This window comes from Symsagittifera roscoffensis, chromosome 7 (assembly GCF_963678635.1).
Source record: "Symsagittifera roscoffensis chromosome 7, txSymRosc1.1, whole genome shotgun sequence".
Lineage (NCBI taxonomy): Eukaryota > Metazoa > Xenacoelomorpha > Acoela > Convolutidae > Symsagittifera > Symsagittifera roscoffensis.
The window spans coordinates 13,593,871-13,606,934 of record NC_087068.1 but is presented as its reverse complement, the minus strand read 5'-3'; the positions used below and the strand labels follow the sequence as shown (position 1 = coordinate 13,606,934).

At 37.3% G+C, this 13,064-nt stretch overlaps 2 protein-coding genes across 5 annotated transcripts in view; both read right to left on the bottom strand.

Moving 5' to 3' along the window:
- LOC134851799 (CD109 antigen-like) overlaps window positions 1-13,064 on the bottom strand; it is a 385,923-nt gene that overhangs the window by 189,257 nt on the left and 183,602 nt on the right. The window lies entirely within an intron of this gene.
- Window positions 11,580-12,140, bottom strand: LOC134851897 (zinc finger protein 646-like). The gene has a single exon (XM_063868172.1). It carries the CDS (start codon window positions 12,138-12,140, stop codon window positions 11,580-11,582), a length of 561 nt encoding a protein of 186 aa, XP_063724242.1.

Below are 13,064 nucleotides of genomic sequence, written 5' to 3'. Positions count from 1 at the left end.
CAAAGTAAGTGGGATTTTTCAAACAGAGTATTGTTTTCATGGGCGTAGAAATATCGATATTCACCAGTCTCAATGTTTCGAAGAACAAACCCCAGTGCAATGTTGATTTTAGCGGCAGAATCGAGATTGTTCAAGACTTCTCCAAGTTTCTCGTTGATTATTTTAGTATCTAACTTGGACATTTGGAAGTTAAATAACTTATGTCTCTCATTGTCCATCTCCGTATCTACCAGAAAATGTTGACAAGCACTAAGTTCCTCCTTTAGTTTTTCACCATTTTCCCCTTCTTCTTCCACAATCTTGTTCAAGTCCGCTACAGTATTACTGGGTTTCTGTTGTTTTGCTCCATGTTCCTTTCTCTGATGTTGTTGGAGAGAGTAGTAACTTGGGAACTCTTGTTCGCAAGAAGGACAAACTGTGGATTGCTTTGAACTTGGCTGAGCATGCTTCTTCGCAACATGATAATCCATCTCCTCTTTGTTCTTTGTATAAAAATGACAGTTTGGACATTTATGTTCCTTTTGTTTTTCACATCTTTTTCGATGTCTCGCAGCATCAGCTCTCCTGTATTCCTGTGCACAGTCCTCACATTTCATTTTCTCGTTTCGGTTAAGGGCAGACACTATCTAAAAATATTTGGGACTTTACAAATGTTCCAAAATTGAAAACTTAAAGTTCCAATTGAATGAAAATACTTACTTTTTTCTTTTCGTGAAGTGACAAAATGTAAAATTTGAAGTAAAATTCAATCGACTGTTTCTGATTGGCTAACAAAATGAATGATTTAACTCAATAAAAAAAGCGTATTTATACTAACAGTGACGCCTACGCAATTATCTTTTTAAGGTAATGACGTCATTCTTTGAACAGAAGTGACGTCACAGCCTACGCAATGTTCCTTTTATGATAATGACGTCATTCTATGAAAAGAAGTGACGTCACCACTCACGCAATTTTCCTTTTATGGTAATGACGTCATTCCTTCGAAAGTTCTAGAATTTTCCAGAAATATTTTCAACCAATCAGAACTAAGCAGATTCTAGACATGACTTTGGATCCAAAATATTCATTTTTGAAGAATGTCAATTAAAAAGCATTTGAATTTCCTCGAATTACTCCTAGAAAAAAGAAAATTTTCCTTGTGATTTCCTTATTGATGAAATAGATGTAGATTCTTACTTTTTTCACAATTTTTTGGACGTTTATGTTGTCCAAAATAAAATTCTCTACAAAGTAAAGGTCTCTTTAGGGAAACTTATTCAATCAAAGAGTTTATTTTTGATCCACATATTGCGTATCAAAATTTTAAACTTACTGTTAGCCATTTTGTTAGCCAATCAGAAACAGTCGATTGAATTTTACTTCAAATTTTACATTTTGTCACTTCACGAAAAGAAAAAAGTAAATATTTTCATTCAATTGGAACTATAAGTTTTCAATTTTGGAACATTTGTAAAGTCCCAAATATTTTTAGATAATGTCTGCCCTTAACCGAAACGAGAAAATGAATTGTGAGGACTGTGCACAGGAATACAGGAGAGCTGATGCTGCGAGACATCGAAAAAGATGTGAAAAACAAAAGGAACATAAATGTCCAAACTGTCATTTTTATACAAAGAACAAAGAGGAGATGGGTTATCATGTTGCGAAGAAGCATGCTCAGCCAAGTTCAAAGCACTCCACAGATTGTCCTTCTTGCGAACAAGAGTTCCCAAGTTACTACTCTCTCCAACAGCATCAGAGAAAGGAACATGGAGCGAAACAACGGAAACCCAGTAATACTGTAGCGGACTTGAACAAGATTGTGGAAGAAGAAGGGGAAAATGGTGAAAAACTAAAGGAGGAACTTAGTGCTTGTCAACATTTTTTGGTAGATACGGAGATGGACAATGGGAGACATAAGTTATTTAACTTCCAAATGTACAAGAACATACAAGAAGAGAAGGGTGTGTGTCACAGTCAAGAAGTACAGTGTGAACAAGCCACCCTACATTCAGATTCGACTCTTCACTGCAAAGGAGAACGAAGTCTTGAAGCAAGTTGCCTATGTCAACTATACTTTGAACGAATTCAAAGAACTTGCCCAAGTCTTGGGAGATTTTATGTTTGTTGAGAACTGTAATGCTCAATAATTTTGTTGAGTGATGTTATTATAGTAATGTAATTCAAATATTCGTCTTCTTGAATCATTTTTTAAAACATCTTTGAGCTGAGCAGTATGAGTTGGAACATTGGTTTTTCTAGAAATCTTGTTTTAAAGCTTCAAAAAAAATTGGGACTTTTTCATATCGTCTTACAAGAAAAGTCCCAGAAATTGTTACTAACAGTTTTGGAACCTCAAAATTTACCAAAATTGCAAGATTTGGATACAGAATCACAAATTTCTCAATTTGAGTGGACTTTGCATAACGGAAGACAACAATTTTTTCTAAATTATCGTTCAGATATTAAGAAAATAGATCTTATAGAGTATCGCAGAAAAGGAAACACTTGGAAAAACAATCAGAAATTTCAGTTGGAAAAAAAAGAGTATGATAATTTGGTTGATTTTATCCCCTCACTTTTGTCTTATGTAGAAACATTCAAAAAAACTTGTATCATTATTGACGAATGCACTGTAGAAAAAGAACGTTCAGAAATTGAATGAAATTCTTAGAAATTTTGATTTGATAAAGCATGACTTTTCATCAAATACAAAAAGAAAAAAATTACTTTCTTTGTACCTGTATTGTTTTGGACCCAAACATAAATTTGAAAGAAATGGGCCAAAAATTTCCTTTTGGGGGTTTAATTGGTTACGGAAATTCTTTTATGGATTACTTTTTTGCAAATTCAAAAATTTTCAGACTTCATTCAATTTTACATGATGCAGCTGGATCGGTGAATTCTACTACTTATAAGGGACCTGGTTATTGTTATGTTTTACCTACCTTTCCAAGTTCTTGTTTTCTTGGTCCGAGTCCTCTTCGGCATAAGGTAGAGTGTCGTCATCCACCTCTACTCGGTCGGTCAACTCTAGGTCCAGTGGTAGATCGCAATTATCCACCACCTCATTTCCGTCGTTTTTGTCGCAAATGCCCCTATCATTAACCTATCAAATAGTCTCCCTCTTGCATTTTCGCTGGGATGCACCAGTCATTTGATGAGGCATTGTGCGGTTTGATGTTTTCGTAATGAGCTGCTCTTCCTGTGCTCAGTCGATAAAACCGAACTTCTTGGTGCACTTCTGTTATTTGAAATGGGCCACGCCATTTCTATAATAATTTTTTGGTTCCTTTTGGTGGAACTACTTCCTGAAAAACCCAGACGTAATCGCCAACTGAGTAGGTTTTTGCATCGGCACTCCTTTTATCAAACCTCCAATTTTGTCTAATTTGCGCCTGTTGCGTGTTCCTCCTGCATAAGTCATTGAGGTCCTGCTGTCTTCTAATGACATCCCGCACGTACGTTTGCGGTGCTGTTCTCTTCCCTTCACATTCAGGTTAGAAATACGTCAACAGAAGCGCTTTTTTGTGACCCGTTAGCATCATATGCGGACTTATTACCGTGGTGGAATGCTCTGTGCTGTTGTAAGCACCCATCACTTGCGGCAAGTGTCTATCCCAGTCATCCATGTAGCGTGAGCATTAAACTCTCAACATGGATACCAACGTGCGATTTTGCCTCTCGACTAGGCCATTCGTTTGCGGGTGATAAGTGGTCGAGTGGGCATGTGATACCTGCGACCTTTTCATTAAATCCTTCGTGAGATCACCCACGAATGCTTTGCCATTGTCCGATTGGAATGTGATGGGGCAGCCGTGCCTCGCTATCCACACATTTATCAAGTGATCGCATGTTTCTTCCGCTGATGCTGTCATGCAGGGTGCTGCCTCTGCACATTTCGTAAAATGATCAATCATTACCAGCACCCGATAGTAGCGCGTGGCTGTCATGCATATCTTCTGGTGATCAATCTGCACCACTTCATTGAATCCCGATGATTCTATTGACTGCAGAGGGAACCTATGTATCCTGGGTTCCTTCGCCTGTTGCACGACAAGCACACAGAGATCCACTTTTCACACGCCTTCTTCAAGCCAGGCCATTCGAATCGTTTCTGTTTCCTGTTGTACACTTTGTCCACGCCTTGGTGGCCCATCTGATCATGTGAACGGAAGAGCAATTCGGTCTGGTATAATTGTGATAACCTTATTGAATTCTACATGTAAAGGACCTTGTCCTCCTCTTTACGTTTACAGGCTACGATTCCGTCTTTGTTCAGGTACAACAAATCTTTTCTTTTCAGCTAGAACTGCTTCAAGATCTTATAGCTGTCTTCTTCCAAATCTCCTTTGTCAGGTGCTCCATTCTCAATCCATCTTTTCAGATTGCTCGTCATTCTGTCATTTCGTTTTGCCCTTAGGAGGTCCGACAGCCGGTATCTAGCTTTCAGATACGTCTTTATCACGTTCAATTGCCCGCTCATTATCTCCGGAGCATGGGCATCGTTCATCAAATTGACGCACCGTATCTTCTTCAAAGGCGTTGCTTCCTGCACAGATGGCTCCAGATTGGTACGGACGACCGTACCATGGGGTAGTAATCTGGTTGGGCGTTTCGAAACTGCTATCAGCCCGAGCTCATCAGCAGCATTATCCACCACGGTGCCCTCCTCATCGGAGGTGTACCTGTCTCTGTCCGGATCCTGATGCATTTCCCTGTCCAGCCCGCGCTGTTTCCAGTCCACCAACAAGGAATGAATCGCAATCTCTGATACAGAATTGGAAGTAGTCTCAGATGTGTTGTCCCAGGACTGAGGCCTCGAGTCATCACTTGAGCCGAATGACTCCATACCATCATATTCCACTCTGTCTGTGATATTTCTCGACTCCCCGTACAAAACTTTTTCCCTTGGTCGCTTTGAACCCGACTCCCCGGACAACATTTTATCCCTCGGTGGTCTCATCAACCTCTCCCCGGACAAATCGTCCTGCACGGGCCCGAATTTTGTCCGACGCCCCGGACATTGTTTCGTCCCCGGAAGAGCAATCTGAGCTCGGCTCGTATTCTGCTTTTGCAACTGTGAAATGTACTTTTCTCGTGAAGCTGGATTTCGACTTGACCCTGACTTTTTCAGTGACTTGGATCGGTGTCGATTTCCCACGTTCTGTGAACGAAGTCCTCAACAAGACATCCTTCGGCATTGAGGTCACCAGCTGGTTCACTATCGACCGACAATCCCGTTCCACATCGCGACCGCGAATGATCACTGGCCTCTTCTCCGTTTTCTCAGTGACGGTCAACCGCTACATGGTCTCCATCCACTCACGATCATGTATGTCGACTTCTCTATCCAGCAAGTCACGAAGTTTCCCCATGACGTCCGGCGCCACATTCATGTCCTATTTAGCAGAGTTATGCTGTTTATACCCAACCTGGTGAGCTCCTGCTGTACCAGATTGAATCAAACTAGCAGATCCAACGGAATGGGTTCACCCCTGGCTACAACCTTTATCTCAGCGGCCGTTTCCACTGGAAGTTCAGGGTGTCCTGGTATAGGGTGCCCTGACTTATCCAGCCACATAGTGAGTGGTAGTTTGTCGTAGGTCTCCTTGTCTAGGAATGAGAAGCCATCTTTGACCTCCGCTTGGTTAGCTTGCTTTTCTTCGAGGCGCTCATAAAATTCTGTCTTCCTACTGAGGCTATCAGCATTCTGCTGCTTGTCACGGGTACGCTGCTCTATGATCATGTGGTATCCGAGTAGTAGATGTTGAGGCTGAAGTGGGGGGGGGGGGGGGGTTGCATGGTGGACCCCATGTATTAAGATACGTTATAGATTTCCGGTCCGCCATGCTATGTATTAGGATTGGATATAGAGTCTACAATGTATTAGGATAGGGAATACCGATGGTAAGGTTTTATGGTTTGTGTGATGGTAAGATAATGGTAAGAAAAACGTAATTTTTGGGTTTTTGTTTATTTTTTTCGCAAAATTTTTGACGCTCGTTATCTAATTGGGAACAATTAATTGTTAATTACGTGTAGATTGTAAAATTAATATTAGGTATTTAGTTTTTTGGTGCATAGTAAGCCAATGGTAAGAGTTTTCATGCAAAAACTTGAAATTTTTATCAAAAAAATTGAAAATTGTTTCGAAAAAATTCAAAACACGATAAGATTAGCTATTATTTGACCTAATTTATTAGATAATCCTACTTTCTATCTAAATGAAACGATAATCTTAATTTCTATCTAAGCGAAACAATGCTGAAACCTACAGAGACTTCGAAAAAAAATCAAATTAAAATAAAATATAAATCACTGCATAGTATAACAAGTTTACCGCAACATTTTACATTCTAATATCATAAAACCAATATAACACGGCATCATGAATATTGTTACTACACCAGATCAGTTGTTATAATTTCAATGGTTTTGTATGAATTCCATCCTCTTGTACTTGTGTTTTTGGATAAAAATAGCTTAGTCCTTTCTTTGTCTGTTCATATGTGGCCACCATATGATTTATAGTTCTGAATCCTCTGTTAGGAGATGTAAGATTAATTGCCTCATCAAGCACTCTCCTGTATTTTGAAATGGGACCGTCTCCAGAATCTTCTAGTACCCTTTTATTTAATCCTTTACTGCTAAATTTGAACTTATAGGACTTGTTGTCATAGCAGCAATATGTCTTGCTACACAAACATAGCATTTCTGTACATCTAAATTCTTCTTTAAAAATACGCGGCTCCCACTTATCATGCTTTTTATGCGTACTGCAACACGTTCGAGGGAAGAAACTAGATTTTGCATCCGCCTTGAAAGAGTCTCCTTAGTCATTTTCCCTCCTTTTTTCCCAAGCAGCTCTCTTATCTGGTTTGATACAGTCGTATAAATTTTCTTCGGCACGTGCCAAGTAAAGTGAGTCTGTGTCCATCTCCAACTCTTCAAATTTATTCACATCACAGAACTTGTCAAAGAAGTTATAGTAGAGTTCCAACATTCTCAGTTTTGCATACTGAAGTATGAAAAAACCAACATCGGTGCTCAATGGTTGATTTCAATAAGTCCACCTCATATAAGTCCTTCTTAACGGTGTTAAGTCTCTTAAACAGTGGTTCATTGATTGCCTCATGGGTTTTTTAAGATATTTTGTGATTGTATGACTCGATCTATTCATGATCTGATATCCATACGAATAATTACCCAAAAGTTTCATTGTTTCTGCTACAACTCCTGACAAAGGGTTTTCATCTCCTTCTCTTCTAGCATCAACCACTGACTGAACGAAATTATTAAAGCATTTCCGAGGATAGGGAATACCGATGGTAAGGTTTTATGGTTTGTGTGATGGTAAGATAATGGTAAGAAAAACGTAATTTTTGGGTTTTTGTTTATTTTTTTCGCAAAATTTTTGGCGCTCGTTATCTAATTGGGAACAATTAATTGTTAATTACGTGTAGATTGTAAAATTAATATTAGGTATTTAGTTTTTTGGTGCATAGTAAGCCAATGGTAAGAGTTTTCATGCAAAAACTTGAAATTTTTATCAAAAAAATTGAAAATTGTTTCGAAAAAATTCAAAACACGATAAGATTAGCTATTATTTGACCTAATTTATTAGATAATCCTACTTTCTATCTAAATGAAACAATAATCTTAATTTCTATCTAAGCGAAACAATGCTGAAACCTACAGAGACTTCGAAAAAAATCAAATTAAAATAAAATATAAATCACTGCATAGTATAACAAGTTTACCGCAACATTTTACATTCTAATATCATAAAACCAATATAACACGGCATCATGAATATTGTTACTACACCAGATCAGTTCTTATAATTTCAATGGTTTTGTATGAATTCCATCCTCTTGTACTTGTCTTTTTGGATAAAAATAGCTTAGTCCTTTCTTTGTCTGTTCATATGTGGCCACCATATGATTTATAGTTCTGAATCCTCTGTTAGGAGATGTAAGATTAATTGCCTCATCAAGCACTCTCCTGTATTTTGACATGGGACCGTCTCCAGAATCTTCTAGTACCCTTTTATTTAATCGTTTACTGCTAAATTTGAACTTATAGGACTTGTTGTCATAGCAGCAATATGTCTTGCTACACAAACATAGCATTTCTGTACATCTAAATTCTTCTTTAAAAATACGCGGCTCCCACTTATCATGCTTTTTATGCGTACTGCAACACGTTCGAGGGAAGAAACTAGATTTTGCATCCGCCTTGAAAGAGTCTCCTTAGTCATTTTCCCTCCTTTTTTCCCAAGCAGCTCTCTTATCTGGTTTGATACAGTCGTATAAATTTTCTTCGGCACGTGCCAAGTAAAGTGAGTCTGTGTCCATCTCCAACTCTTCAAATTTATTCACATCACAGAACTTGTCAAAGAAGTTATAGTAGAGTTCCAACATTCTCAGTTTTGCATACTGAAGTATGAAAAAACCAACATCGGTGCTCAATGGTTGAATTCAATAACTCCACCTCATATAAGTCCTTCTTAACGGTCTTAAGTCTCTTAAACAGTGGTTCATTGATTGCCTCATGGGTTTTTTAAGATATTTTGTGATTGTATGACTCGATCTATTCATGATCTGATATCCATACGAATAATTACCCAAAAGTTTCATTGTTTCTGCTACAACTCCTGACAAAGGGTTTTCATCTCCTTCTCTTCTAGCATCAACCACTGACTGAACGAAATTATTAAAGCATTTCCGAGGAGAAAATTGAACAAATCGGTAAATTTTGGTGCACTGCAATCCAAGTTCCATATAAAAGTTGAAGAGAGGAGTTATAACTGTTCCATTTTCCAGCTTGAAACTAGATATCAGCATTCTCTGAGGATGCTTTAACATTTCGTTCTCGATCGCATAGTTTTTCATGTAATCTCCAATATCATCTCTTCCAACCTCAGTATTTTTGAAAATTGGAGGAAAATTCGCAAATTTTGATTTTAGCTCATCTGGAACAACTAAGTCGCACTGAACGTAGCGAAAAAGAGATCCATCTCTTATTTTTGCTAGAAGGGAGTCTGCAGAAAGAGGTCTTTTATAAGGAAAGCGGGTTCTGACCTGATTTTTGATCTCGTCATCGGTTTTGAAACTTTCCCACCATTCACACTCCCACATTTCTTCCACTTTGTATCCTTTCTCTTTATTGTATTCTCGTCGCATATCATCAATCTCTCTCTTCTTGTTTCCTCGCTCAAGATCATGTTCTGTTAAGGCGGGACGAGCTTCTTGAAGGAACAGAAGTGGTAGTAACATCAAATTGCTTCGAATACTGTTTTACAGTGATCGCAGTAACCATCAACATTAAAACAGTCGACTTTTTTCTATTTTCCAGATGTAAGAAAGCTCTCAATTTTACATTCTGGCCTTGATTCTTGTTAGAAAGACATGACCATATTCTCAAAGTTGCGAGTTCGATTATGTCTAGCCTTGAATTTCTGCATTTCAGTGTCAAACTCCCATCTCGTGTACAGTCCTGTTGGCATATCTTGACACCTTGAGAAAGTGTACAGCTGGCTTGCATCAAGTCCAACGATTGACTTACAAACATTTGATGAATTTCTGATGTATGTTTCATCAACTACAGCTTTTCAAGTAAAAACAATGGAAGTTCCAGCAGTCATGTCCTCTCTAATTTTTTCACACAAGTCTTTATCACTTTCGCAAAATGGATAAATTTTGTAATTTGTAGATTTGTGAAGACATATTTTGCTAAATTTGGAAGTGTGCATCCAAGTTTCAACATATCTATCCCCTTGTTATGATAAAACTGAATCATTTTTTGCATTGCCTCAAGAGTTGGATCTACATATTTTTTGTTGTACGACTTCAAAAAGACTTTGAACACTTTCATTCCATTTTTCTTCCAAGTCTCTTGTAAGTAATTGTAATTATCCAAACCAGATGGTGGAACATTCCTTATTTGAAGCTTTTTCAGTGCCTGTTGTTCGTCAAACCCACTTTTTCTAAGCTTCTCATAATCAATGAAATCTTTGTCTAGAGGATTGTTGTTTCTAAGTTTACTGAAAAAGGCTTCATACGGTGGCAATTCAGGAAAGTCAAATTTGTCTGGGTTATCAAACCACTCATAGGGAAAGAATCCTTTCGTTTCGCTAGCTTTATAGGCTTTGAGAAAGAAGTCCAGAGTATTTGCCCCTCCCAAAAACTTCATTATGTCGAGAAATTGTACATCTCCAAACTTGAAAAATATAAAGTCATTTGCTTTTTTGATGACGAATGTGTCTTGTTCTTTATCATGAATCAAATAGGGGAATAGGTAGGACTTGATCAAATTTAAATCATATCTACCGCTGTTAAGTCCAAAAACAGGTAAAGTATTTACATATCTCTCCAGATGTTGTTTCAAATCGATGAGTTGATTTTTCTGAATTCGCAAGAATTGTGTTGACATATCTGCTTCTTCCGAATCTTCAATGCATTCGTCTTCATACTCGAATTTTTTACTTGAAAATTTTTTACCACGTTCGTTTAGCTGATCAAAGGTTTTTTCATTCTTTCATTGACAGCTCCTTCAATATCTTGAAATTTTGTTCTCATCTCCAACTTACTTTTTTCAGCTAACAGTTCGAGATTGGATACAAAATCAATTATCAAGTTCTGTGGATCCTTGTTGTACAAAAAGATGGGTTCGTCTATCAGATTTGATGATATGGAGACTGAAATGGGGACATGTTTTCCAATCCAGGTAGTAGTTTGCGTCTCTTTTAGTTCCTCTGTAGGAACACAAATCGATTCAAAATCGAAAGTTGCTAGATTATTGAAGAGCTTGTTATCTTCAGAAACTGGAAGATTGAATCCCTCTAGCTTTTCAAACAGGGTTTCGCAAAGTTCATACACGTTGTTTGAGTAAATATGTCTCACTCGGTCCTTACATCTCAGGAGTTGCTGATTGAAGTGGTCTGATTTGTGGAAAAAGGTGTCACAGCTAGGGCATCGAAAGCACTTGAAGAAACTATCTATATCATTTGTATGAATGATGTGATTGCTAAATCACAGTAGCTTAACTGTTTTATCGAATCTTCCGATACTTCTTCGAGCTAGTTCTCCTACATATTCTCCTTCTTGGATATCGAAATCGTAAAAAAAAATGTTTCTTTGCACAATTTCCTCGACAACAGGTAAGTCTTCCACAGAAACTCCAGGAAAATTTTTCGGATCATAACCAGATTTTGATATAAAATTTGTAAAGTATCTGGAAGTGTGAGAGCCGAGATCTTTGTGTCCGTTCATGTACATTGCCAATGCGCGGAAAAGACACAAATGATCTTTGTAATGTTCCTTGTCTTTGTTAGATAAAAGACAATTCACTTGCGTATGTCGTAAAAAAGTTTCGGGTAAGACAGAGTCCGGACATCCCATGGGGATGTTTTTCATTAAAGCAGCAAAAATTGTAACGTTAGTATTCAACTTGAATCGCCATTTTGTGTTCTGGCGTTCTTGGGTACATTTTTTCTACTTTTCCTCGGATTGTTATCAAATCCGCTTTCGTACAAAGTAAGTGGGATTTTTCCAACAGAGTATTGTTTTCATGGGCGTAGAAATATCGATATTCTACATCTCAATGTTTCGAAGAATAAACCCCAGTGCAATGTTGATTTTAGCGGCAGAATCGAGATTGTTCAAGACTTCTCCAAGTTTCTCGTTGATTATTTTAGTATCTAACTTGGACATTTGGAAGTTAAATAACTTATGTCTCTCATTGTCCATCTCCGTATCTACCAGAAAATGTTGACAAGCACTAAGTTCCTCCTTTAGCTTTTCACCATTTTCCCCTTCTTCTTCCACAATCTTGTTCAAGTCCGCTACAGTATTACTGGGTTTCCGTTGTTTTGCTCCATGTTCCTTTCTCTGATGTTGTTGGAGAGAGTAGTAACTTGGGAACTCTTGTTCGCAAGAAGGACAAACTGTGGACTGCTTTGAAATTGGCTGAGCATGCTTCTTCGCAACATGATAATCCATCTCCTCTTTGTTCTTTGTATAAAAATGACAGTTTGGACATTTATGTTCCTTTTGTTTTTCACATCTTTTTCGATGTCTCGCAGCATCAGCTCTCCTGTATTCTTGTGCACAGTCCTCACATTTCATTTTCTCGTTTCGGTTAAGGGCAGACATTATCTAAAAATATTTGGGACTTTACAAATGTTCCAAAATTGAAAACTTAAAGTTCCAATTGAATGAAAATACTTAATTTTTTTCTTTTCGTGAAGTGACAAAATGTAAAATTTGAAGTAAAATTCAATCGACTGTTTCTGATTGGCTAACAAAATGAATGATTTAACTCAATAAAATAAGCATATTTATACTAACAGTGACGCCTACGCAATTATCCTTTTAAGGTAATGACGTCATTCTTTGAACAGAAGTGACGTCAAAGCCTACGCAATGTTCCTTTTATGATAATGACGTCATTCTATGAAAAGAAGTGACGTCACCACTCACGCAATTTTCCTTTTATGGTAATGACGTCATTCCTTCGAAAGTTCTAGAATTTTTCAGAAATATTTTCAACCAATCATAACTAAGCAGTTTCTAGACATGACTTTGGATCCAAAATATTCATTTTTGAAGAATGTCAAATAAAAAGCATTTGAATTTCCTCGAATTACTCTACAAAAAAAAGAAAATGTTCCTTGTGGTTTCTTTATTGATAAAATAGATGTAGATTCTTACTTTTTCACAATTTTTTGGACGTTTATGTTGTCCAAAATAGAGTTCTTCGACTAAGTAAAGGTCTCTTTAGGGAAACTTATTCAATCAAAGAGTTTATTTTTGATCCACATATTGCGTATCAAAGTTTTAAACTTACTGCTGAGTTAAACGTGACTAGAAAAGAAATTTTATTTATTTTAGAAAACTTGAAGTTAATAAAAAAAGTCGTACGATAATATTTCAAAGACTCTTTTTATTCCCTACCCAACTGCCAAATTTGTCAAAACTCCCCAGCAAAGTTCTTTATTCCTCCATTTTTTAAAAAGATTTTCAAAGTTCAAAATCTTGCATGATCAGGTTTGGAATCAGATTTCTAGAGATTTGCTT